At 41.7% G+C, this 27,705-nt stretch overlaps 3 protein-coding genes across 4 annotated transcripts; 2 read left to right on the top strand and 1 right to left on the bottom strand.

Annotated features, from left to right (window-relative positions):
* The first annotated feature begins 106 nt into the window (after positions 1-106).
* Positions 107-9,242, top strand: slc25a15b (solute carrier family 25 member 15b). The gene is made up of 7 exons (XM_049592303.1): positions 107-381; positions 2,671-2,771; positions 3,065-3,323; positions 3,425-3,562; positions 5,883-6,058; positions 6,172-6,330; positions 6,416-9,242. Exons 2-7 carry the CDS (start codon positions 2,717-2,719, stop codon positions 6,535-6,537), a joined length of 909 nt encoding a protein of 302 aa, XP_049448260.1. The 5' UTR covers positions 107-381; positions 2,671-2,716; the 3' UTR covers positions 6,538-9,242.
* Positions 9,243-9,390: 148 nt separating this feature from the next.
* Positions 9,391-11,744, bottom strand: tm4sf21a (transmembrane 4 L six family member 21a). Its single transcript, XM_049592304.1, has 5 exons — positions 11,373-11,744; positions 11,032-11,097; positions 10,055-10,188; positions 9,789-9,972; positions 9,391-9,648 (listed from the first exon to the last, which is right to left on the bottom strand). Exons 1-5 carry the CDS (start codon positions 11,547-11,549, stop codon positions 9,640-9,642), a joined length of 570 nt encoding a protein of 189 aa, XP_049448261.1. The 5' UTR covers positions 11,550-11,744; the 3' UTR covers positions 9,391-9,639.
* Positions 11,745-14,581: 2,837 nt separating this feature from the next.
* Positions 14,582-26,202, top strand: LOC125898901 (mannose-P-dolichol utilization defect 1 protein-like). Of its 2 annotated transcripts, XM_049592948.1 has the most exons (9): positions 14,582-14,612; positions 16,025-16,067; positions 16,624-16,895; positions 17,194-17,259; positions 19,589-19,721; positions 20,166-20,251; positions 22,953-23,068; positions 23,157-23,267; positions 25,679-26,202. In XM_049592948.1, exons 3-9 carry the CDS (start codon positions 16,805-16,807, stop codon positions 25,796-25,798), a joined length of 723 nt encoding a protein of 240 aa, XP_049448905.1. In that variant the 5' UTR covers positions 14,582-14,612; positions 16,025-16,067; positions 16,624-16,804; the 3' UTR covers positions 25,799-26,202. The 2 variants fall into 2 exon arrangements, with proteins under 2 accessions (XP_049448905.1, XP_049448904.1); XM_049592947.1 differs by lacking the exons at positions 14,582-14,612; positions 16,025-16,067 and having other exon boundaries at positions 16,481-16,895.
* Positions 26,203-27,705: the final 1,503 nt, after the last annotated feature.

Below are 27,705 nucleotides of genomic sequence, written 5' to 3'. Positions count from 1 at the left end.
TTATAAAAGTTAACACTCACAGCAGAGTGACTCAAAGCAGATTCGGTTTTGGTACCTGAAATTCGGATCAGAGTGGGACCTCCTCATCCGGGCATCATGATGAAACAACCTCTAGCTTCTCCTCCTCTCCATTATCACTGATGGACGACCCATTCATACTCTGCGCTGAGTGACCACGGGGCTGCACATATGAAATAACAAGAATAACTCGAGTGTTTGATCTGGTGGCGAGAGTTAGTGGGTAATATGCTGTCACCCGTGGACGATGCTAGTGTCGGACAGCAGCTCACTCGGTCAGCGTTTCTCATATGTTACACACAGACTCTAACGTTAACCTCACCACTTTGATGCCCCGAGTTCAACACGTCGCTCTCCTGTAAGGTTTGTATTTTGACACTATTCACCCACAACCTGTTTATCTGTGTAGCTTTTTACACTCACCGTCACAAAGTTAACAGCACCATGTAGGAAACATTTAACCCTAATCCTGCTGTAACTTTCGCCCGGCTTTTGATGCTAAACGTGTTAGCAACGTGTGTTAGCATTGCCTCTCAAAGGGAAACGTTGCTCGACATTTTACTCTGTTTTTTGTTCTCTAAGCGGCGGTGAACGCCTGCACGTGTCCTCTAACCGGTTTGGTATTTTAAAGATGTTTAAGTTCTGTACGAAGAGTAGCATTTTGTCACCCACTGGTGGTCACCTTGTGTGACGCACCTCGAAAGTAGCAAAGTAGCTACACGATGTTACAGCAGCAGTGGACGGATCGCTGCTCACTGTCACTGAAAGTGGAAACACTGATATTTGAGTTTATAGACGAGAAGACACTTTAAATTATCATAATTGTTCATACATTGCCAACTTAAAGAGCCCCCGGTTTAAGCCCTGAGAGAATTGTGTCATATTTACCACCTCAAATAGCTCAGAGGACACAGTTAAGCCAAGGGCGTAGGTTCATTTTAGGTTAACTTTTTTTGGGAGACTGTGGGGGGATGGGGTGGCCTTCACCAAAAAAATCTGAGCATTAAACACTTAATATTCTCCATTCTGGTGATTTCTGCATCTATTTATGTTGCAAATTTCCTCACATTTGTCAAAAGTAAAGTCCTCCATTAGTTAAAGTTCTAAATATTGAGGGTGACATGTCTCCTGTGTCTCCCCAAAATCTATAGCCAAGCTTAAAGGGATAGTTTGCATCTCTTGAAGTGGTTGCATGAGGTTATTTTCCATAGCTAGTAGGGGTGTAACGATACATCGATCCACATCGATTCATTGATTAACGATCCGATGCAAAATGAAAACATCGATCCATATCGTCATCTTAAAGATACACCTTTATTTTGAAATTCACATAGCACGTCTGTGTCACCATTTCTGGGCAAGCACGCCTCCGCTCAAACAACAAACAGAGCTCAGAAATAAAATGGTCAAATCATATTCTAGTTGTTTTTGTGAGTTGATGTAAATGATTGTGTTAGATGGGCATATGATATCGCGTCATATCGATCGCAGGCTCCTGAATCGAATCAAAATCGTATCGTGACAAACTTTGTGATATCGGCAAACATCGTATCGTCATCTAAAGAAATCGATATAACATTGTATCGTGATGAAGCTGGTGATTTACACCCCTAATAGCTAATAGCTATGTTCCATCAGCCTGTTTAGATGCGCATCTAGAAGTATTACATCGGAAAATTATGATGGAAATGCCAAAATTCGAATTAAAATCCCCTGATTCGCACAAACTAAAATACGGCTCACTTTAGCCGGGTTTTGGTTGATCTGAAAAAATGTGTGTTAAAACAGTTAGTCTGTATTCACCAGAGTCAGTCAATATCACAACTAACTGAACGATGCAGCAGTTAAGTAGCAGCTCCTGTGCTCAGCAAGTTAAAAATTACAGGTTTGGTCAATGCAGTCTGGTAGCTTTGGTGATAGCTGGGGAGCTGAAGCAGTAAACCGCTTACTAGTCAGAAAGGGCTGTCTGCGGCAAGGTAAAGCAGTGATGATAGTCCTACTACAGCATACACTCATACATATATTTTTGTTATGGGACATTTTTAGGTGGCTAAAATATGTTTTGCTGCTGCCCCCCTTCCACCGCAGTATATTGGCTAGCTTTCATGACGATAATCCTGTCGCTTCTCCAAACTGTGGGTGTGCCGACTGACATCTACTCCAGGTTATACACTGCCAATGGCCCATACAATCCGACTTTAAAAAATCTGAGCTATCTTTTTAAGACTGTTTAAGTTTAGAAAAAAGTTGAAATGACCAAATAAATTGCAAGAAAATATGATTTTAATTAAAAAAAACTCCACTGTCAGTTTCAGTAAATGCAAACTTTTCATTTGGTTGGGGTGAAGTCATGCACATGATAGGTATTCTATTACCACTCCTATACTTAGCTTGCTGTAAATAATTACCGTTGCCACAAATGAGGGTGGTTTTATTGTAGTGAACTTTAAAACCCAGCTGCTGTTGTTGCCTGTTATGGGCCTTGAGCCCTGTGGTGAAACACGCACCACTGCCTCAGAGAGTGTTTAAAGAAAGAAATGGCTGATTATGTTCAGTTTGTGTTTCTAGTTAGTATATGCTCAAATAAGATGTCGCAGTGTTTGTGTCAAGCGGAGTTTGGAGGTAAGGTTTCATCCATGTGATCTGTACCAGGTAGCTGAGAGAAAGAGACATCTCTTCTTACAACTGCTTGGACGTCATGGCTCCACACCCGGTGGTCCAGGCCGTCATTGACCTCTCTGCGGGAGCCATAGGTAACTACAGTGCTGTGTCTCACAGTTTGTTTTCACCTGCTTCACCAAACCACTCCCTTGCTCTGTCTGACGTTGCAGGAGATTCTGATGACTCCTGTGTTTTTCCGGCTCGTTTCTCTCTGTTTCCATTGACTCTTTTAATGCTCAGTGGAGTGTACCCTTGTCAAGCCCTGTCCCTCTTCACAGCATGCTGTGCACAAACTTTTGACTTTCCTGTAGTTTATACGCAGCCATTCTCTGTTCTTGTTGGACGACTTCTGTTGTTGACAGTTGTCTCACTGTCTTCCTCTAAGGGGGAGCAGCATGTGTCTTCAGTGGGCAGCCTCTAGACACCGCAAAGGTCAAGATGCAGACCTTTCCTACGATGTACCGGGGTTTCATCCACTGCATAACGTCCACCTACAAACAAGTGGGCATGCGTGGTCTCTACCAGGGCACCACGCCGGCGCTGATGGCCAATATTGCAGAGAACTCCGTGCTCTTCATGAGCTACGGCTTCTGCCAGCAGCTCATCCGCATCACGGCTGGACTGCACAGTGAGGCTGTGCTGAGGTAGGGGGATGTTAACCAGCCTGTCCATCTTGCTAATAAGAAGCCAACTTTATCCTGAGAATACATGTAAGATCTCCTGTTAATCTTTCCCTCTGTGTTAGTGACATGCAGAAAGCCTGTGCTGGCTCTGTAGCATCCATCTTCTCCTCGCTAGTACTCTGTCCGACTGAGCTTGTCAAGTGTCGGCTGCAAGCCATGTACGAAATGGAGGCATCAGGCAAGATTACGAAGAGCCAGAAGTAAGTGGCCATCTTTACTTGTTTCTTTATTTATTTTATTAGTGAAATAAATGGGAACAAAAGTATGTGGTACTTAAAATAGTCACACGTTTTGGATAATAATGTATGTGCCGTTTAGTCTGACAATACTCAGACTTTTTGATTGTATATTGGCTAATATGTAGTTGATTAAGTTTATGAAAGTTGCTGAAAAATTGCCTTCTCTCACAGTTAATTGATAAAGTTAAACTACCATTATGGACATTCAAGGATTTAAATAAAAACAGTACCTTATATGTTCGTTTTCAAACACAAATTAAAGGATAACTTTGGTATTTTTCAACCTGGGCCCTATTTCCCCATGTGTATGTGTGCGTATGATTCATAGGTACAACTCGTTTTAAAATTGGTTCAGTATTGAGGGAGGCGGATGCAGCCGGGAGCCGCGAAACGAGCTAAAACGGTAATGGGGGCAAATGCATCCCGTATATATATTTGTGCATTAAAAGTGCTTTTTTTCACCACTGACCGGTTCAGATCGCCAGTGCTATCTCTGTAAATAGCATAGTATATGTTTCCCTTACCTCTGGGCTGTGACGTCATCTCCCGAGAGCTTTGCTCCACTGTGTCTGTAGCTCTCTCTACTCGTGTGACAGCCGTTTTCTTGAGGAAGAGGTGTTTCGGGATTGGATGTCTTCTCTTCTTCGGCTGGCAGTAGTCATCTTGGGAGAAGTGAGCACTGCAGACCCGATGGTCTGCAAGGCGCAGTGTCTGGACAGGAGTGTTAGCATCCATTTGTAGCACAACTAGCCACAACTTCAGCATCTCGCCGTCCGACAAAGGCAGCCTATGAAAGCTGTACGGGGTGTTGCGCCACATCCTGTTCTTGCAATTCAGATAAGCACAAACACAAACCATTGTTTTCAATCGATGCAGTAAAACTCTCAGCTGTACTCCGGGACAACCAGCGCCACTCTGAGCGGCGCTCTGCATGGCTCCTCTGTTTTCTTCCGGCAACAAGCAAAGCTCTCGCGAGATGACGTCACAGCCCAGAGCAAGTGAAGGGTCAGGGAAACACTTAGTATGCTATTTACAGAGATAGCACTGGCGATCTGAACCGGTCAGTGGCGAAAAAAAGCACTTTTAATGCGCAAACTTATACGGGACGCATTTGCCCCCGTTACCGTTTTAGCTCGTTTCGCGGCTCCCGGCTGCATCCACCTCCCTCAATACTGAACCAATTTTAAAACGAGTTGTACCTATGAACCATACGCACACATACACATGGGGAAATAGGGCCCAGGTTGAAAAATACCAAAGTTATCCTTTAATGACAAATATATTGTTTAAAGGAGAAATATGTAGAATTTAATGACACCCATCTAATAGTGAGGATTGTGGATTGCAAACAGCTAAATCTTCTCCCACTAATCGTGAACTCCTGGTTAGAATTCCTCAGAAGGAGAATAGAATATATCTTTATTGTCCATCAGGGGGTGAACATTTGTTCTCAGCTCTACCAGTCACAAAAGACAACATTGTAAAAAGCAGACAAATGGTCAGTAAAAAAAAGCATACAACGTCATTACAGAACACTTGAACATATTAAATCAGCTCCTTCAGTGGTCATTGTTCAGGAAGTTTTTACAGGGAGCCGCATTATCTGCAGAGGTCTCGTCCTCTCCAAACAATCAGACCAGGTGATTAAAATCAGTAAAAACACTCAGTAAAGCAGTCTCATGTTAAAGATTCATGTTTTTCCAACCATGATTGGCCTATTCTGGAACGGGTAACTACAGCAGCCGACGTGAAAATATAAATGGCCTTCTCTAGCGCATTCCATTCTGGGCTGATGTAGAAACATGGCGGACTCTGTGGACATGGACCCACTAACATGTAGATATAAACAGCTCATTCTAGGGTAATGAAAACACAATGATTCTTATTTTCAGGTGATTGCATACAAAAGAAAACACACTTCTGTTTCATTTCTGCCAATATATTTCCCTACAGTTACCCCCTGGTTAACACTGTTAGCTTTGTCAGCACTGTTGTTTAATACTGTTTATAGAGTTAGCATCATTAGCTGCTAAGGGCTGGCTCAGCCACCTCCATGTTGAGAACCATGTCCTCAGCCATGCTCTGAATTATGCATAGAGTCCCTTAAATGTAGCTGTGCATGAAAAGATTTTATTCTGGACATATTATCTACTATTATGGATTGATAGATCGAGTTCTTCTTTTCATCCCAGCTTCAAGTTGTACCAGTGCAGCAGTTTAGCAAAATAGATAGTATTATGTGTGTGCAACCAAGTCATATGTCCCTCTGCTCTGTCTGAAGCACAGTGTGGTCTGTGGTGAAATCCATCATGAGGAACGAGGGACCGCAGGGCTTCTTCCAGGGCCTCACCACCACCATAGCCAGAGAAGTCCCCGGATACTTCTGCTTCTTCGGCGCCTACGAGCTCTCCCGCACCACCTTTGCAAACTACATGAAGTGTGACAAAGACGACATAGGTACTGGCAAAACGTTCTGCCTGCACCACCTACATTCTAATGTTACGATTATCAGACTTTAACTTTGAAATATGGCTCAGCAGTTATGAATGAAGATTTTTATTTTGTTAAAGGTGTTGCTCCAATCGTGTTCAGCGGTGGTTTCGGGGGGGCATGCCTGTGGCTGGTGGTCTATCCCATGGACTGCGTCAAGTCTCGTATCCAAGTCATGTCTATGCTGGGCAAACAGGCCGGGTTTTTCAAAACCTTCATGGCCATCGCTCGTGCTGAAGGTAGGTATCAGCGGAGTTTGATGTTTGCTTTATCATTTTACCAGAGATGTTTGTGTCAGAGTGTAACCTTTGCTGTTTCTTTCAGGTGTGAGGGCACTCTACTCTGGCCTTACCCCCACCATGGTGCGCACCTTCCCTGCTAACGGAGCGCTGTTCCTGGGTTATGAAGCCAGCCGGAAGCTCATGATGAAGCAGTTTGACAGCTAAAATATGCATAGCAGATGCATACAAAATATGCAAAGTACAAATGAAGGAACGGTGAACAGGAAATGAAGTATGACAGCCATATAACCTCATCAAGACTCCAGTTGAAACGTTGAAGCTCATTATGTGCAGGACCTGGTTTTTGCCACTTCCTGCTTTTGTTTAGATAACCTAAAAACTGCTACACTCCATCTCTTTTAAACGTAAAAAAACACCTCTGACATAGTGTTTCATAGTTTAAATCCTTACATTATTTTATTCATTAGATTTAGATACAGTTTATTTATAACTCTTTAAAAAAGCTATTGCCAACATACATACGTATATGAGAGAAATATACAGTATGTGCAGCACAGTATTGACCAACCTAAACTAACCTCTTCATGAGGAATTGTGAACACTCCAGTTTATTATTTTGTGTCTACCTCAGCAAAGACGTATCTGCACAGAAACAGTCATTTCAAATCATTCTTTACTTGCTCTGTATGAAGGTACAGGGGTAAGAAAAACACTCCATTATCTTTAATGCACAAAATTTTAAAACTTTACTTGAGCTCATTGCATGAAGATTTTATTTAGACTTGTGAAGTGGCATATACTAATTCATTCAAAGGTCCAGTGTGTAGGACGTAGGGTAGGAAGGGTATTAATAATCATGTTTTCATTACTGAACACTTCCTGAAACTAAGAATCGTTGTTTTCGTTGCTTTAGAATGAGCCGTTTGATTTGAAGTTCTTTATTGTCAGTCGACACAATCAGGCATTTGGCGGTAGAAACGTACCTCTTCGTGTTTCCCTCTTTTATATACACATGCATTAAACATGTTCATATCCACACAGATGTTGTTCTACAGTAACCCAGAAAGGACAAACCAAACACAGTTTTTAGATTTGTGGGTTTTTTGTTGGGTTTTTGGCATTGGCCACCATGGTTTTTCCACACGCTTTTGGGAAAAGTTTCAGTTGGTTGCCATCTGCAGCCCTTATCACTAGATGCTGCTAAATCCTACACCAGCAACATTAAGTGGCGGCCTGCGGGTCACATCTGAGGAGGAAAAGAAATGCGTTACAGTATTTAGGATAACAAGTATTTTTTCCTCCTATATTGAAGCAGCTCGTATCAACAATAATTTTAATATTTTGGGCAACTGACAAAAACAAGTAGGCCTAATGATAATAATATTGAGAATACATTTTTGGATGATCCTGATCGATGGAGCAGAGCAGACTGACAGAGCTCCTCACAGCGCCAAAGTGCCTGAATGTACAAAAAGAGTCAGCAAGTGAAAAGAGACTTTCAGTTTTATTCAAACTTTGGATGGAATTATTAATAGAAAGGAGGATGCACTGCTCCGTGTCTGCGCTGTGCACTCATCATTATTGTTATTATTATTATTAACAGGAGCACATTCCCTGTTATGGGGGCCTGGGGCCCCGGGCAAACATACCTGCTTTATTTCACCTTTTCTCTTACGGGAATGTTGGCAGGCTTCATTCTTAAGTAAAACCACTAATAGCACACAGTGAAAGTTAAAGTCCTGACATCAGGACAGGTATTATTAGCACAATGTATTTAAATTTACTTAAAGTTTGTTCCAGATGGAGCTTTTAATTCTTATATAACGCTGAATGGTTTGTTAATAATAATGCATTGTATTTTAATTGTTATAATTTGTGAGTGAAAATGCAGCATAACCAGTAACATTTATCTGTCAGGGACAGTGTTTGCCTCTGAAGTACAAGTATGTAGTTGCTTTATTTTTTGTTTTATTTTTAAAGGGAGCTTTAGGGGCCTTTTGTAAAATATTCCGGGGTAAAATCAAGCTAGAACAGTAACATAATTCAGTATTTTTAATATCTAAACATCATAATGGATCTTTTTCTGTTTGGGCCTTGTAGGTGAGGGCCTTAATAATGAAGTCCACCGCTGATCATTAATATTGTTTTTTAATTTTCCTCATACAGGATCCACCCAGTTGTACAGTTCTTGGTGTATTCTTGTTTTTCATAACACCCTCAGTTTGACTGGTGCGGATGGTGTAGAACAGCAGGTGTCCATGTATGGATGTATGTAATTCGACAGTCCGGCCCCACAGTGTTGGCTTAGAAACATCCCGGCCCTCGGACAAATCTAGTTCATGACCTCTGTCCTACACACTAGACTTTTAAGTTTCTAAAACATGTTGTGATGACTTTTGTTCTTAATTATGGAATCATTGTCAGTTTAATTTAATAACTTTTGATAACAGTTTTACTTTGCAAACAGCTCTGACTGAAGTCGTACAGGTTTCATCAGTCTCAGTAGAAACAAACGCGGCCAGCAGGTGTTCGAAACTTGAGCCGAACCTTTTTGTCATCATACTGACTGTTTATGTATTCTCGTGTTATATTCCACTCCTGCTGCGATTAAGTTTCCACTCATATGGGACCCAGAGTTTGCCTTTTAAATCACTACATTTTGCCTTTTTTTGTTTGTTTGTTGAGGGGGCAAGTTGTGTAACCTTTTATAGTTGTATACAAGTCGATGAGAAGATATCAACTGCCACATCAAATGTGCCATTTGCGCACTGCATTCCATATGCAGGGTTTTTCCAGTAATAAGTTGTTAGCAGTTCAGAAATCTCAGTCATATTCCTTTAATGTAAATTAAAAAATGTAGGTATTTTAAAATGCTAACTGTGAGATGACACTAAAATGTTTGTATAAATATCTATTGCAGTAAAACAACTTGCATTAAAGGTGTCATTGAAGCTTTACTTTGTCCTGTATTTTATTTTACCGGTATTTCAAGCAAAATGTTAATATTACTGTGTCATGCAGAATATAATGTAAACGACATAGAACTGGTTGAGCGGCTTATTTTAAAATCCATTTTATTTCAAATGAACCATTTAATTAGCATGAATTATTTCTAATACTGTACCATGTCTACATCATACATTGCAAACATTTCAGATTTCTGTTTCATTATTATACAGCATTAAGCGTCATGAGAGACACAGAAAGTATAAAAATCTACAATGTTCTAGAGAGTACTCTATGCAGGTGCAGCTGGAACTTTACTCTCAGTCTTCCAGCAGAGGGCGTCAGTCAACAGTCAAGAACTCACAGCGGCTGTAAGTGGAAAAAAAAAAACAGGTAAGGAAAGATGAAGTTAAGATTCTCTAAAATAACACACCTTATCTGAGAAGTGTCTGAGTTAGTATATCCTGACTACGCAAGAAACTACTAAATCTTTTTATGACTGCTCTCACCCCTTTGTTGCAGGTTCCACACAGGCAGCCAACGAGCCCGTTGATCATCTGAATGGCACAGAGAATCAGCTGCAGACTGCTTGTGACCAGCAGAGTAGCAAACAAACCAATGTTGAACTGTACAATGTCCTTTGGCTCCGTGCACATTCCCCACCGTGTGTCGTCAGTCAGGTAACTGTGGTCACTGTGCAAAAGAATTGGTTTGTGAGTAATCGGGACCTTAAAAGGTTAACAAATGCCATTAGAAAGTTACTCCATCATGTCACCTGTCTTTAAAAGGTGTCCGCCAAATCAGAATAACTTTGCAGAGGGGCCCATTCTGCAAACCCAGCACTGCCACAATGAAACTGTACAGGGCACCAGCCACACCCACTGCAGCAAATGCAATTGATAAGAACATCTGCAGGAGGTAAATGATAAGCAGAGGTCAGAGACATTCATACTGAGTTCCTTCCCCATGCTCACCCTCCTCCTCCTCCACATTTTTATCTTGCTGTTGATAAATGAAATACTTATGAGTTTAAGAAGGAACAGGCTCAATGTTTGTGTCGCCCCACATTCCTCACATTTCATCCATCCCTCTGTTTTTCCCAACACTAACAAGATAAACTACAGACTAAACCAAACCTGCTGGGGCATGTTTCTCATCAGCCTGCCTGGTGATATTGTTTATACGCAGATCCACACTTTATTTACCGCACTATTGATACACTGCACCCACTTGCATCATAGGATAATGTCACTGTCAACAACCTTAGAAAAACTCATTAACAGGAAACAGAATTTTTATCAGTAAATATTGACAGTTTAACACATTTCAATAAGCTCTTTGCACGTCTTGAACGTTTCAATATTCTCTTTGGCTCAAGGTGAGAGATAGGATGTTCTTATGGTTTCATAATGTGCATCTTATCTGTCTAAAGATGAACTGGGTGTTGTGCAATGGTTTAGTGATGCACAATGCGGCATAATAAGCTTTTTTATTTAGTAATTCATTAACTCAGTTAAAAGCTTGAGTGACATTTTTTTCAGTCTTCATTTAATGTGTTACTAACTATGAGACTGTTGTGGCTTTACCATCAGTTTTTTTTTTTAATGATTTCTACTGATTTATCAAGTGTTTAACTGTTGCAACTGGATAATTTAGACATGGATAATTTAGCGTGTAAATGTTATTGTTAAGCCAGCCCTTATCTTCCACTGAGCACCGGAAACATTTCATTTGTAATCATGACTGACTCACCCCACAGCGATTCCCACAGCACCCCTGTTTTCCAGTCATGTGGATATAGAGTGCTGGGACCAACACCTGTGTCGGGCAACATGAGTTGACATTCTTCAATATTCAGGTCAATTTAATTAAAAGAATTCCACATTTTCACGTAACCTTGATAACTCAAAGCTTGTAGAATATGTTAAAAGACAGGAAACACTTCAGGGGTCAGTCTTAAGTCAGAAAAGCTCTACCTAACATATCTAACTTACATTTCTCTGAGGCTACACACATTTTTAGAAAGGAATTTACAGCAGTGTGTAGTTCAGAGTCACACCCTTCTGTAACAGGCTAGAGGAAAAACTACTCACCATTAAACCCCCTCCAACAAGTCCCCCCATGTATTTCACCTCCTCGGTAATGTGTCCATCTTTGGCATACTTGATGTCCCCACCAGGAAAGAACAGCACTATGTTACAGATGATGGATATGAGCGCTAACGGGTACAGAGTAACGGCAATGCAACGGGAGCATTTTCCAGTACACATGTTGTCAGAGTCAAAACTAACTGCTACACAGCCTCTTGTTCAGAAAGCTCAAGCTCAAGTGCTTCCTGTTCTCGTCGAGACGTTCTTTCTGAAACTAACCCTCAGAGGGAAATGTATTTGGACTGGTGGCAGAAACTAAACAGTCAGTGATGTTAAGGTGTGGGAGGTGTAGTAACAAGCCGATAGCTTGGACAAACAGAGGCTGGGATAGGCCGTAGACCTTTATATGACTCATTCCATGGTTACTTTGAGAGACAACGCTGGTTTTTATTGAGTTAGGTAATTAGTAGATGCACATATTTTAGTTGAGGATGTGAAAGCATTCAGGTCATCTGAGTCAGAGGAAGTATTGATGGTCACACCACTGTTGCGTACTATAAGTGGTGAAAGACGTACTGAGATCCTTTACTTAAGTAAAAGCAAAAATATCATACCATTGCAAGTACAAGTCCTGAATTCAACATTTTTACTTAAGTAAAAGAGACTAAATGTACTTAAGTATCAAAAGTAAAAGTAGTCATTATGCAGACTGGCTCCTGTCACAGTGTGGTATTATAATAGAATATTATATTACACTAAAGAATCCTGAAAAAGGTGGTACAATGATTAGCTCTGAGACATATTTCTGTTCACAATCAGGCCTTCTAAATGTTTATTGTAGCTAAATCTTAATTTCTTGTTTGTTGCTGTAATATTTTTAAAGCTTCTGGGGTTTCCTGTGAGGGTTGTGAGCGAGCAGAGGTCTACTGCGAGAGACATGCTTCAGCTCCACTATTTGCATGCAGCATTTAGGTGATGTATTGACATTGTGCCTTCAGGATCGCAGCGCGGTTGGACTTTAGACCTGTAGCGGCATGCTTAGCAAAGTAAGAACAATATGTCATTGACATCGCCTGCAAAACACTGATAAATGACCACACTGTGGGCGGTTAAACACAGGCAGGACAGGCGACATTTTACAGTTCCTCTAGTGAGCTGCTGACTGCGGTTGTTTCCACATTTTATCAGTGTATTGAAAGAAAATGTGAAATTATGACGAGAGAGACAGAGAGAAGAGGAGGCCATGTTTTCCAAAACACGCTGTCTCCGAGCAACAGTCATGTGAGGCAGTGCTCCTCCTTAATGATAACGGTTGTAAATGTTGATCAGAGTTTCCCTCCTCACAGGAAGTACTGTTTACATCTGTTATTTAATATAGTACGCAACTGCCATCACTTACAGTGATGCAATGCTTGGAAAAGGTCTCATCTGGGAGTGGATTTCCTTTTATTCACAAGCAAATAAATGAGTAACAGATAAATAGATACTGAGTTCTGCATCGACCTGTGTGGGGATTAAACAAAGACGTAAATGACATTACACTTTTATTAATAAAAGGAGGAACTAGCAGAGTAAATGATTGCTGTTTATGAATATATGACCACGCTTGCTTTTCTCACATACTTCCACAGAGACAAACAGAGGCTGGCGGATCTCTGGGTGCTGCATCATGAGAGAAAGTCTGTTATACGCTGTAGCGTCTGCACTTTCTTAATGCCAGGGCATTCTGTAGCAGTAAGCATCCTACAATTGTCCCCATTGTTAAAGGGTAACTGAGGTATTTTTCAACCTGGACCCTATTTTCCTATGTGTTTTGTGTCTAAGTGACTCATAGGAACAACATTTTTTTAAACTGATCCAATATTGAGTGAGACTGCAGCAGACAGCAGCGGCAAAAAGGGCTGCAATGTCACCATTTGGGGCAATTGAGCATTGTCAATGTTCGTCCATTAAAAGTGTTTTTGCCACTGACAGGCTCAGATTGTTATTATAAGTGTCTGACAACATTTTAGAAAGGATTTCTACAGAGACTGGAACCAGAAACAGCCATGAAATTGATATCACCAAACCAACCAGAGTTTGTTTAAATGAACATTACTTTAATCATTATAAAACACACCTCATGCAAAGGCAAGAGAAGCAAAATAAAACTCACAGAAGCCCTCCTGCTCCATCTGTTCACTGTTCAAACAATCACCAACTTTGGTTCGGTGAAAATAAACCTTTAATTCACTCAGATTTAAAAATATGCTGGCTCTGTACACACTGAAATTACAGTGTATTTAAATGGAGTCTGGTGGGTTTGGTGAATGCGATGTCGGGGCTGTTTCTGGTTAAACAAAAAGTCTTTAGCCCCTTTTACACTGCCAGATTTTCAGTGAATATTGGGCTGTTTTGCCGGCAAGCTATGAGCGTTTAGACACACAGAGCCGGATTGGCGAGTGAATCTGAGGTGCCCAATTTTCCGCACTTGCAGGGTAGACATATTGGTGGAGCCTTTTTGGTTTAAAGAGAACAAGGCGCCCTTCCACAACAGGAGGGGCTGTTGATGACGCTGCACGTGCAACCCACTGGCGGTGGATAAACAGGAAACAGCTGATGGCAGGAATTAGCGAGCAGCTAGTAGCAAGAGGGAAACACAAACCTGACAGACACTGTAAAGATGAGCAACTGGGGAGACAAGGAATTGTGCGCCCTCCTTGTCCTCGCAAACGCAGAGCCCATTAACCGTCAGATGACAGGGACGGTGAAGAACGGGCCGACTTATGAGAGAATCGCCGAAGGACTGACCAGCCGCGGCTTCCCTCCCACGTCACTGTTTACGTCACACGCTGAGCTACACATTTTGTTACTTGCTCACGCCCCCCGTTGCCCCGAAAAAGGCGCATTCTGTATAAATAAAAGTAGGCAGGCGGCATTTTGCTGCACTCCCTGATTTTGTTTTTATACTGCCAATGCTGAAAAAAGACTGACTGGGGTTTCCTGCAAATTTGCACAATTCCTGTTTAAAAAGGGCTTCAGTCACCTCCTCAGTGATGTGTCCATCTCTGGCATACTGACGTCCCATCCAGGAAAGAGCAACACTACGTCACAGATGATAGATACAAGCACCAATTTGTACAGAGTAACAGCAGTACAACGGGAGTGTTTTCCAGTACACATGTTGTCAGAGTGATAACTACTGTACAACCTCTTATTTCTGCTCAAATCCTTCCTGTTTTCAGTGAAGACCCATCAGTAGAGGTGAAGTGGTGTGGGAGGTGTAATTAAAGGGCCAGTGTGTAAAATGGGTTGAAAACAGTGACATCAGTGGTCAAATTCTAGATTGCAGGGCTCACTCGCTCACCCCTCCCGTCGGGTAAATGACGGTGGCCTCGTAGGGACAAAAAGCCTTGCGCAGACATGAGTTTTTCAGGAGTAGGTCTATCTAGCGACGAGGTGAATGTTTATTTAGAAATCTAAACCATGTTACGATATTGTAATGAATCCCTCACGAGCAGGAGACCAGAGGAGCGTTCGGGAAAAAGGCCAGTTTATTTGAGCACTCCAAAAACTCCAGTAACACTCCACTCCGTCCCAAACTCTGACTCTTCTAGCGTAACAGACACACTTCATACACACATACTCGTTTACCATGCTGAGTGGGGACCCCTCTCCCCTCTCTGCTCCACCAATCTGCAGCCCGCACACTGACTGACAGCGTAGCCTGTAAACAGAGCTCAGCTGTTTATTTAGCCTAGCAATATCTCCGGACTATAGGAGCTGCAATGGACGACTTTGAATGCGATTTTGAAGAGTTTCTTGTAGCGGACACAGACCCAGAGCCATACCTGTTTGAGCCGGAGCATACAGATGAGGAACTCCATGTGTTTGATGCTTAACGGGCGAGAAGAGAGGCTGAATGCACAGAATGGGATTCGGTGCTACTGCTACCATCGTTGGGGAGATATATCATCAGGAGGAAAAGCGCCGCAGAGAGTGCATCACAAGGAGTGAAGTTGCGTCTTCTTTTCCTCGCAGATGACGGTTCGGGTTCATTCTCTCCTGTTGCGTGGTAAGTGTGGTCCATTCGCAAACTTTATAACTAAAAAACTTTTCACTACTCTCTATCGATGAACTACTAACACTCTCTGCTGTTTCCTCCTCCTTCTTCCTTCCTTCCGCTGTCTTCGTTGGTTCACTTATACACGCAAAACGCGTTCTCTGGCTGGCTGAATTGTCTGCTCGGTCTGCCGTACATACGTGACGGTGCAAGATGGCGACCTCTCTAAAGCAAGGCCCTCTCTCTCTCTCTCTCTCTATATATATATATATATATATATATATATATATATATATATATATATAAAAGCATAATTATAAGGCTACGAAAACCAAACGAATTTTATTTTATAGCGATTATACACTTATAAACACATATTAATGGGTAGAATATTCAGATTCAGATTCAGACTGACAATAAACCATGTCAAATATTACACACTGGCCCTTTAATAAGACTTACATGTGCTTGGTCACATGTACTTAAAGTCTTGCTTTTGTGTAAATTGCAGCTGTTGAAGTAGTTTTAATCCGGCTTTATTTGAGTAGGAAGAAAAATCTGTAGACTGTAGTCCTGTACCTTATTAACCATGCATTTTCTGTTTGCGTTACAGAGACAGCAGCTTCACCATTTAACAGCAGACACATGTAACTATAGTAAGTATTACATTTTGAACACACTGACTTAAAAGAGCACCGAGGTAAACAGAGAGACATCAAAACTGTTCCAACCATCCCCGGTCTCCCCTACTATTAATCTGTATGCTGTATACTGCAGGCCTATGCCTCATTTAACTCACTGTAAGTGTCTAAATATTTTAACACATCTCTTCTGAATTTAGATATTACTTTTAGAGGTGATCAAGGACTAAAAAAAACTTTTTATTTAACTTGTCTCCACACCTGTCAAGATAAAACCTCATGACAACATGGAAACCTCGACCTCTGTGTGTGTGTGTGTGTGTGTGTGTGTGTGTGTGTGTGTGTGTATTTCTCATTTTCTCCTATAAAGAGTCCCTGTTTGCTTAATCAATGCCAGATAAAAATGTTAGTCATCAACTTAACTTAACGCATGGTGAGAGAACAGTAGAACTACTGAGAAGTTTGAGTGTCAAAATAGTTGGGAAATATCTCCAGATGTAGAGGCTGCGGGTGTTATGTAATGGAAGATGTTAAAAAAACAGAGCGAAATAGTTTTGTTTTTTAATAACAGAACTCAAGAGGCTAGGTTGTCTCCTTCTGTGATGAAACCGTGGACTTCCGGCCCACATGTATCCACGGTGACCCGAGATAACAGCGTCCGGGCTCCGTGTCCTCTCCGGCTGCAAGTATCGGGGCACCTTTGAACCACTCCCCCTGTAACTGAGTTGCACTCCGGCTGCAGCTGACCCACCATGGCCACGTCTCCCGTCAAAGACTTCCTGGTTACCTATTTAATGCCAGAGAAATGTTACGAGAGAATTTTCGTCAGCTTCCAGTTTAACGGTGAGGCCCGTCGTGGTGACGTTTCTGGTGAAGTTAGCGCGTCAGATGTTTTCGGTAAATCCTTCCAGATGTGGAGGAGGAGGGGGCGTTGTGTTGCCTCTCCCACGTATTGCTCAACGTTGTTAACTTTTTTACTTTGTAACCTAGATCTATGATATTATATGTTACATTCGGGTTATTCTTTCTGTTCACAAAATCATGTTTTAAATACGCAAATGTCCTCTCACTGTGTTATCAGCCGGCAGCCCGGAGCATCTGCTCTATCTGCTTGTTTTAATGTGTGTCTCCTCTGTCGCAGCACCTTGCCTAAAGTTTATACTGAACAGAATTGCTGGATTTTGGATCATACTGGACACTTTCCTGGGTAAGACTTCTCCTCTGCATAAACCTGGTGAATCTGATTTAATCACGTGACAAACAGCTGATTGGATCTCAGTACAACACAATGATCAAATTGATCACATTAGGATTCAGATTCCCTTGACAAGCTTCAAGAGCTCTGGTAAACTGCTGTAGCACTCACTGTTGTACCAGTGTAGATAACCATGACATCAGGCCTTGAGATGATGTCACAAAACTGCCAACATACACTGAAGAAGACAGTGCAGTTTTATGGATATTAAAGGTCCCATATTGTGCTTATTTTCAGGTTCATATTTGTATTTTGGTTTTCTACTACAACATGTTTACATGCTTAAATGTTTAAAAAACACTTTATTTTTCCCATACCGTCTGGAATGCTCTGTTTTATCGCCTGTCTCTTTGAGCCCCACTCCTGAAAAAGCCCAGTCTGCTCTGATTGGCCAGTGTTTCCGGGTCTTTTAAGCCTAGTTCACATTACACGATATTCACCCTGATTTTGCATCACGGAGACTACCATAATCTTTTGAGCGTTCATACCTGGTGACGTGCGTTTCTGTCAGCGGGAGTCTCGTCAACTGTGTTACGACCTGTGTGTGCACACCACAAGATTTCTCCACCGAGCCCTCGCCAACAGAGCCCCAGGTAATGCGGTGACGTCACCAAACTACGTTTTTTAACTTGGAGACGACACATCATAAAGGGATGGATATTCTTTATTATCCTGGGTCCAAACACAACTCGCTCCCCGTGATCCTGTGGACGCCGCCATTGTTGTTGTTGCTTGCCGGCTTGTCAGTGTTGCCAGATCTTGGGAGAGAAACAAGCAACCAGGGCTATGGAAACAAGCCCAGAAGAAGCGACTATCATGCGTTTAAATAACTTATTAGTCGGATATGTATAGAGGAAGGTGACGTTTAGAGAGCAAGCCCACATAAGCAACTCCACTTTAGAAACAAGCCCAAAGTCGCAGCTAATAAGCGGACCTGGCAACCCTGCAGCTTGTCCTCCTCACATTTGTTCCGTCCTCCTGCGTGCTGACGTGGGACGTATCCCGCCTCTCATTGGCTGATGCTCTTTGTCAGTCGTGTCACACTTCTCCAGTTTTCTAGCATGCCAGATATCCAGTCCCAGTCACAGACGAGGGGGCGACTTGCTCGTAGACTTGTTCACACATGAGGACTCGTCGTGGCAGACTACCTGCCGACTCAGCTCCGACTCAAGGTGGCTCTCTAGATCCTCTGCGACGTCAAAATCACGGTGAAAATCGTGTAATGTGAACTAGGCTTTACATCTGTTGCATCCGGGGACATGACGCTGTAGCAACACTTCTTATCTTCATAAACTGAATCACAATGTTTTTTACAATAACTTGTGGGCAGAAAACCTGCACGTCGTGTACATTAAAGCAAACTGCTGCCTCAGTTAGCCAGTTTATAGCCACCTAAAAAAAAAAGCCCCACTAAAAATTATATATTAGTTTAAGTATACGCTATATTTAGAATATTTTCTGCCTTATCTTGTTGTTAGACAGAAGCAGAGCAAATATTCAAATAAATCGTACACTTACACAGATTAATAGGTGGCTAAAATACATTTTTCTGCAGTCCTCTCCACAGCAGTACATTGTTAAGTTTCCATGCTTTTAGATTTGGTTTATCAACGATTATAGCAAAGCAACAAGGTAGATAAAATAAGCACAGCAGACATGTCACACAGGTCGGACCAACATGTTTAACTATATGTCTTTGAACGTTACAGTTACACCTGAAAATGACAGCAGAAATCAACAAGTTTGGCAATTTCACATATCTCTACAATTGCCAGTCATCTAACCCAGAAGTGACTGTTGCAGTTAGCACAACGTCACAGGGGTTCAGTCTGTACACAGTTTCACTGGAATTGCATTGCTAGGAAACAGCTTGGGTCCATGCTTACTTCCTGTCAGCTGATGTCATTCACTTACACTGCAAAACAGACCAACAGGAAATACAAAGGGATCCATGTAGAGTGTTTATCAAGTTTTAAACAATCTATACAGTAAAGTTGTGACATCACAACTTCACATAAGTCCTGACGACTTGTTTAAAGACAGTTTTTGAATATGGACTGTGTGCATTTCTCTGTATTTTGATACTCACACAGTTTTTATGTAGCACCTATACCTGCTTTATATAAAAAAGACATGGGAATCTGGCCTTGTATAAAATGGGACCTTTAAGAAGTTTTGTTTCCTCAGTGTTTAACTCTTTATTGTGCAGGCTACATATTGATTGCTAATCTGTTCAAACCACCAAAACACATTACTTGTATTTCTTCAATCCTCCCTGCAGCACAGCTCCCTCAGCTGTTGAAGATCCTATGGAGAGGAAGTGCAGAAGGCCTGAGTCTGACCTCCGCTCTCCTGCAGCTTTATGCCTTTTCATGTCCTGTTGTGTACGCTGTGGCCAACCACTTCCCACCCTTGTACGTATTGAATGACGACAAATAAGTTCCCTAATCATGTTGCAAACCTCCCAGCACTTCTTGATGTGTGATATAGAAAATGACTGCCTTGTTTATACACCAGTCTGAACTCTAGACACCCCAGTGTCCTGAACAGAAGTTGTTGGAAACCAATACCGCTCCTGATAACATGTTCAAGCTTACAACACATTTTTCCCAGGGAATGTGTGACTCATTGGCTGTTTGGTCGAGCCCCTGGGTGTGCACTGGTGACATCAACTCAATCAACGTCTAAAAATGTAACCCACACACCTCAGAGCAAGTTCTGTCAAGTTTAACTGTGGTCATTGATGGGCATACTCTGCACAGAATTATGTCTCTCTGAGTAGAGAGTATTTTTCAGTTTTGCAGCCCAGTATATGTTTCTGTTATCACAGATGTGTGCTATGTTTTCCTGCTCCACAGTGCCTGGGGTGAGAGGCTCATCACGTTGGTCCAGACCGCAGCCATCGTCTTCCTCATCCTGCATTATCGTGGTGAAACCCTCAAAGGTCAGCACACATACCTGCATATTTTCCAAAGTCACATTCCAAGTTATATACATACTTTAGGGATAATCCTGGCGTTATTTTATACTTTTCTTATTGTTAGCGAGACCCAAAGAATCAATGTGTTAATCTAGCTCTAATGATTTTGACATTCATCCTCCTTTCTGTGGCTCTCAGAACCAAGCCCTTTCATTCCTGCTGAGGATGTAAATCATTAAAAACAGTTACAATGCACCAGCGTTTAAGTGAACACTTCACCTGCCAAAAAAATGTCTGGTGCATGTCAGTACTGTAATTATATTTAGAAAGCATTAAAGGTCCAGTGTGCAGGATTTAATGGGATATGTTGGCAGAAATGGAATATGATAAGTATGTGTTCTTTAGTGTGTAAGAATTTTTGTGTTTTCGTTACCTAAAAAGGAGCCATTTATATCTACAGAGGGAGCAGGTCCTTGTCCATGGAGTCCACCATGTTGCACCACAGTGTTTCTACAGTAGCCTAGAACAGACAAACCAACACTGGCTTATGTTCTACTAGAACTCTAGCTGCATGTCTGAATCGGCCACCCCTCCGTGACAAGCCAAACAGCATTGGAAAAACACAGATATCTTCCAAAGCTGCTCCTAAAACTTCTATCTTACTATATAATGACGAAAACTGTCTGTGTGTGTGTGTGTGTCTGTTCCTCGTTTTTCTCCTCACTGACTTGGTCAATCCATGTGAAATTTGGCACAGTGGTAGAGGGTCATGGGAGGATGCCAATGAAGCAATATTACATCAATTGGCCAAAGGGGGGCGCTATAGCAACCGACTGAAATGTCAAACTTTGAATGGGCATATCTCATGCCCCGTATGTGGTAGAGACATGAAGCTTTGCACAGAGATGCCTCTCCTCATGAGGAACACATTTGCCTCAAGAACCCATAACTTCAGCTTATATAGATTTTCCACCATTTTGAATGTTTTGAAAAACACTTCAAATGGATCTCTTCCCAGGAAGTTTGAGCGATCTGCATGAAACTGGGTGAACATAATCTAGGGACCAATATCTAAAGTTCCCTCTTGGCAAAAGTTGGAAAACTTCCTAAAACTGAGCTTCTATAAGGCAATGAATATTGCGGAGGGCGTGGCTCATCACATAAAGGTGTAGAACATCTCAAGGGTTTCACCCATCACCACGCAACTTTGTAGGCATATGACCACACATAATCTGAGGGGACCCCTCCATTATTGAGCCCATCAAACAAAATGGGGGCGCTAGAGAGCTCATTTCTTATCTAGGCCTAACCGCCATATGGATTTTTACTAAACTTGGTAGATATGTAGAACAGGACGCCTCAAGGTGACTGGAGAAATTTAACTCTAATTGGCAACTGGGTGGCGCTATAACAACAGAAAAATGCTTCAAAATGGCTAAAATGCGACCGATCGCTGTGGCTCCCCCTGTAAGCCGAATGTTTCTACCTCAACTACTAATGTACAGTTTTAGCCCACTAACTATCCCACTATTGGCAATGGTACTACTGTACTTTCAATAAAGCAGTCGTACTATCAAATTCACAAACGCTCTGTCTGAATACATTGCTCTTCTTAATGGGTTCAGTTGACTATTTAATCTGCAATTTCCTATGACCTGTATCCCAAACACACACCATGTGAAACTGTGTACGTGGGCAACTGTGCACTCAATGGGTATGGACTAGTTTTCAGTGATTTTACAATTTAGATCACCAGGTTTGTTTGTTTCGGAGGAGGAGACCTCTGTGGATAATTCAGCTCCCAGTAGAAACCACCTGAATGTCTGGATCTTAAGTTATCAGAGAAAAAGTGAGCTCACATTAGCAGGTGCTGGGCTAATGGCTGGTCTGCGACAAGTGGAACAGCATCAGAGAAACACTGATTTGCAACATGAAACTGCTTTTTTCAGTGTTTTTACCAGTTTGAATCACGAGGTCCGTTTGTAATGGAGAGGAAGACACCTCTGTGGGGTAAAAACCTCCTGAGCAATGAATGCTGAAGAAATCCTAACCAGGAGTTCACACCTGGCACATAAGGAGAAATTCAGCTGGTTGCAGTCTGCAATCCTCACTGCAGGGTGCCACTAAATCCTACACACTGCTCCTTTATGTTTTGAAGTAGGTTTTGATATCTAGATAAAGCTACAAAAGGTTTCAACCTGTTTTGTTCAAAATAAACAGATGTACAAAGCACAAATGAAGAAACAGTGTAGTAATTAAATAAGAATTAACATTGCAAATTTATGACATCAGCTTTTGCACACCAGCCTTTTGAGGTCTGAGTATGACTAATCACCTTCTTAACATTCGAGAAGTACTTTGGAAAGACCCAGAATATCCTGTATGGAGCAAATCATATCTGAGTAACCAAAAAACATCACAGATAATTCAGAGGTCTGCAAACAGACCAATTTAAAGCTTGTGTGTGGCTCTGGTATTAAAACCCTCTCACAGAGACCTTACGTTGGAACATCCCTACTGAAACACATTGATGGAGAGCTGTTAACATTTGCAATGTTACATCTTTTTTAAATAGTCAGTTATGAATTTTGTTACATAACTATTAAATTAATGAATGACATCAGCATGAAAATTCTTGGTAACAATTGTTTTCTCATGAGGTGTTTTTCCTTGTGCAGTAAGTCTCTCCCATCCTATATCACACTGTTTTATGTGTATGTGGCAGGAGCGCTGTTCCTCTTGGCTTATGGGGCCGTCATGTTCCTTTTGGGCTCCTACGCAGCTGCAGCAGTTGCCTCAGTGATGCAGGCCTCCAGTCTGGCAGCTTTAATTGCAAGCAAGGTAGAATCTCAGTGGCTAATCTTGTCTTATGCACAGTGCAGATTTATCAGAAGAGAGTGGATTTATTTGCTGGATTTGTTGTTTCCAGGGTCTCCAGGCTGGAACCAACTACAAAAACGGCCACACAGGACAGCTGTCCACTCTGTCTGTGTTACTGTCGTTGGCAGGATCGCTGGGAGTTTTCTTTGTGTCTCTACAGGTACGCAGTTTCATACATATCTTATCAATGTTTCTAAAGTGATGTAGTATATGAGCTGACTTTGTCATCGGGAGGGGTAGGGGATAGTGGATGGTGTGACACCAAGGCGAGACGCCTGCCAAGCTGCAGACCACTGTTCGAGACCAACAAATGACAAAACTGGTTGTGATTTAGCAAGTCATTGCTGTGTTTCTAGCAGCTTTTTAGGCAACAAACATGGGTGTTTTGTAGTGACCCATTGTTGTTTTTCCAGCAGGGATAGTGCCATGTAAAGCGGTTGTTTTATAGTGAGACATTTCTGTGTTTCCAGTGGGGATCGTGCCCCCAAATCAGGGTATGTAAGCCAAAAAAATGACTGTTTCCAACCATAACCAAGTGGTGTTTGTACCCAAATGTAACATGTTAACCACAGCAATGTTGAAACATAACAAATCCTCTACATAATAACATGCAAATATAGTGTTTAAAGAGGCAACAGATAGGTTTTGTTTTTTCAGTTTGGCGCCATCTAGCGTCAGTGGTGTTGCATCGCACTGTTGCAACGACCAAATTGAGTGTGGGGATCAGAGATAATCAATAAAATGTAGGCTGTAAAGCCACCAGTATACCTCTATGTATATGTAGAATGAGAAGGTGTGTGCACACTCTACTAAATAAATGAGTCAAGAGACTGAGCAACGATTATCAGATTTATCTGAAGAAAAAACAAATAGTAATGCAAATAATTATAGCAGAATGCACAGTACCAGTACAAACAGCTCACAGTAAATGATACCAATATGTACAGTATCAGTACAAACAGCTCACAGTAAATGATACCAATATGTACAGTACCAGTACAAACAGCTCACAGTAAATGACACCAATATGTACAGTACCAGTACAAACAGCTCACAGTAAATGATACCAATATGTACAGTACCAGTACAAACAGCTCACAGTAAATGATACCAATATGTACAGTACCAGTACAAACAGCTCACAGTAAATGACACCAATATGTACAGTACCAGTACAAACAGCTCACAGTAAATGATACCAATATGTACAGTACCAGTACAAACAGCTCACAGTAAATGACACCAATATGTACAGTACCAGTACAAACAGCTCACAGTAAATGATACCAATATGTACAGTACCAGTACAAACAGCTCACAGTAAATGATACCAATATGTACAGTATCAGTACAAACAACAGTAGACACAGTGGAATTATACCAATATGCACATGTAAACAGTCCCCATTCTAGAATAAATGCTACCGTATGGAAACCATGCGGCCGGTTGAGCTCAAATTGAATGGGAAACAAAGTCCAGTGTTCACTTAGCTGGGCGTAACTTAGCTGGGCGATGTCCGTGGATAGCTGCCTCCGTGAGAAGAGAACAGAAGGAAGGGAGGGGGGTATCACTGTCCGAGGGCTGCCGTAGAATGGCAACCAGGATGTCAGCCGACCAACACTCGCTACCCGCTCCCTGGTTGCAGCTAGGAATGAACTAGCAGCCAGTACAGTCCAGTCCTCTCTGGTCTAGCTAACATTTAGCCGTGTTACTTACTGATCCATTAGAAAGAAAGCTAGCTGGACATGGGTTTTGAAGCCTCTTTGGTCACGGAGCTCCCTCCATCTCTTGAACGCCTGACTGAGGTTTACTCTTGTTTTTCCTCTTCTTTTATCACTCTCCTTTTTGCTCTTCTTTGCCTCCTCACACAGAGGAGCTCCTTTTCTTTTGCTAGGCCGTTTTTCACTTGTCTCCAAACTTTGTCCGTCTGCCATTGTGCTCGTGACTCAACTATCTCATGCCCAACTCCTCATAAGGACCAGCTCCAGTCCCTGATTGGCTGACCGACCAGTTTCACAATACATGACGTGTTTCCTGCCGTAAAGCAGATTTTTCTGCGAAATTTCGGCACCGTTGGCAGAAGCTCATTACAAAGATTGCAAAGCCTCTAAGTAACCTATGTAAACACTGATAGTCTGATTTTACTGTGGCCACTACCCTGTGCAACCCACATTATTTTCATCATGATATATTTAGGAAACGATGCGCTCTGTTGCCTCTTTAAGTGGTTTGCAGAAATGTACAGTGCCAATATTGTTTTATGTGTTTATTTTACATTATTTAGGGTTCTTAAACTAAACATAAAGTAAAATTATGGTATTCTGGAACTTTTGTGGTTTAGTATTATCTCTTTGATAAATTTAAGTCATATATGTGCACACATACTAGACATAGGTCAAAACATGGCTTAATTTGGCTGAACTATAAGAGCCAAAAGTGCTATTAAATGAAGAGACATTATTTCTGAGCTGAGCTAAATGATAAGGCTCACTAAAAGAGTCATAATCCCCATCACTTACTCTTATCTGTCATTGTTGCCTTTACTAACTGCTTGAAACTTTGTCTTGTAGGAGGCAGGAAGCTCATTTGACACTCTGTCACACACACTGTCAACCGGTCTCAGCTGCGTCCTTCTGGCCCAGGTCCTCTGTTACAGGAGCAGCGCCACCACTAAGAAGAAGAGTGAGTAGGGGTGGAGGACAATGACAAATTAAGACTCATATCAGACGTGAACCCTTCCTGTCATTCAGGAAATGTTTGTGACTCAAGAACTCAAATACAGCACAGAAGTAGCAGTAAATGTTTACAATGTCCTTTTGTATAAAGACGCCCATGTGCGACACTCAGATCTACTTTAAAAGGAGTCATGAGAACTCTCATTGTCATGCTATGTAATCATTTTATACAATAAAAATGTATTTCTGCAGTACGTTTCCTCAGTTATTATTATTAAAGAGTCCATTCTTAGGTGTTGCAAATTTGGGTTCACTAAAATGTTCAGTTGCAGCTCTTAATCAAAAAGGTTCAAACTGACTGGCCATCTATGTCTAGGTTCAGAGTAAGGCAAGTAAGTCTTCACACATTATCACAAGAACTTCATTGTAACGTTTTGAACTTTATAATCTGACTGTTGCTGCCCCCAAGTGGCCAAAGAATCAGTTCTTGCAGGTTTCAAATCTGCTCAATGTACATACTAATACTTTGAGTTTTTGCACTATCCAAGCAAACATCTTAGCAATGTGCTGCGTATCTTTTTTGTTTTCAGGGAAATCTGCTCTACAGGGTTATGAGTTAATGCTGTATTAAATTATGATCCAGCTATTTCTATAATACTGCTCATATTGTATATATTATCGAGAGGATCATGTGTTTCGTATGCTGAGTCTTGAGACTATGGTGTCTTAAATCAAAAGGTATGCATAACCTGACAAACTGTATTAATCCCACAAAATTACACTAAATAAAAAACATAAAAAGGTTCAAAAATTGCTACAAATTGTTCACTGGTTGGGTCACGGTCACACTCAAAGCCCACACTTCATAAGGCTTGAGGAGTCAGTGTACAGCTTGTATAGTAGTATAGATTTACCTTCCTCTGAAAATTACTCAAAACACAGCCATCAACATCTAAACAGCTGGCAACATAAGTGAGTACACCCCACAGTGAACGTGTCCAAATTGTGCCTGAAGTGTCAATATGTTGTGTGCCAGCCATTATTATCTAGCACTGCCTTAACCCTTTTGGGCATGGAATTCACCAGAGCTCACAGGTTGCTTCAGGAATCCTCTCCCACTCCTCCATGATGACGTCATGGAGCAGATGGATGTGAAGACACCCTGTGCTCCTCCACCTTCAGCTTGAGGATGCCCCACAGGTGCACAGGTGAGTTTAGGGCTGGATACATACTTGGCCAGTCCATCACCTTCACCTTCAGCTTCCTCAGCAAGGCAGTTGCCATCTACTAGGTGTGTTTTGGGTCATTATATAATTACTCCCAGAGCTCCTGTTATGTATCAAATATATGAATGGACTTTAATCTGTGTGTTGTTCTTACAGTCTAACTTTTGCTGTCCCCAAGGAATCAATTCTTGCTGAGTCTACAGACTTTCAGCATACTTAACTGCAGAGACGCTTGGGTTATAACACACACACACACACACACACACACACACAGAGGAAGCTTGACGCCAGTGTCTGCTCTGGATGACGTTACTCCACTGTATCTTTACACAGCAAATATTGGTTTTCTGCTCTATTAATGCTGTGAGTGTCACATCTAAGAGACCATCTAGTAAGATCAGATTTGGCCCCAACTTTGGAGTCTAGCCAAAGATTACTTACACCTGTCCCAGATGGTAACAGACGCTGTGGGTCTTGTGCTCAGTGCAATTATACTTACCGCTGTAGTACTTATAGACATCCACATTCTGGTAAATCTATCCCCATTAGAGGGGTCATCACTTGGTCATCACAAAATCTGTGATGTATCTGATTACCTGTCCTTGTGGTAAGGCCTACATAGGCAAAACAAGCAGGGAATTAAAAACCCGCATCGCGGAGCATCGTAGTACCATCAGATGCAAAAATCTTAATTAT

The sequence above is a fragment of the Epinephelus fuscoguttatus genome, linkage group LG12, assembly GCF_011397635.1.
Source record: "Epinephelus fuscoguttatus linkage group LG12, E.fuscoguttatus.final_Chr_v1".
NCBI lineage: Eukaryota > Metazoa > Chordata > Actinopteri > Perciformes > Serranidae > Epinephelus > Epinephelus fuscoguttatus.
The sequence above is the reverse complement of the archived record's forward strand: the minus strand, read 5'-3'. Positions and strand labels throughout refer to the sequence as shown.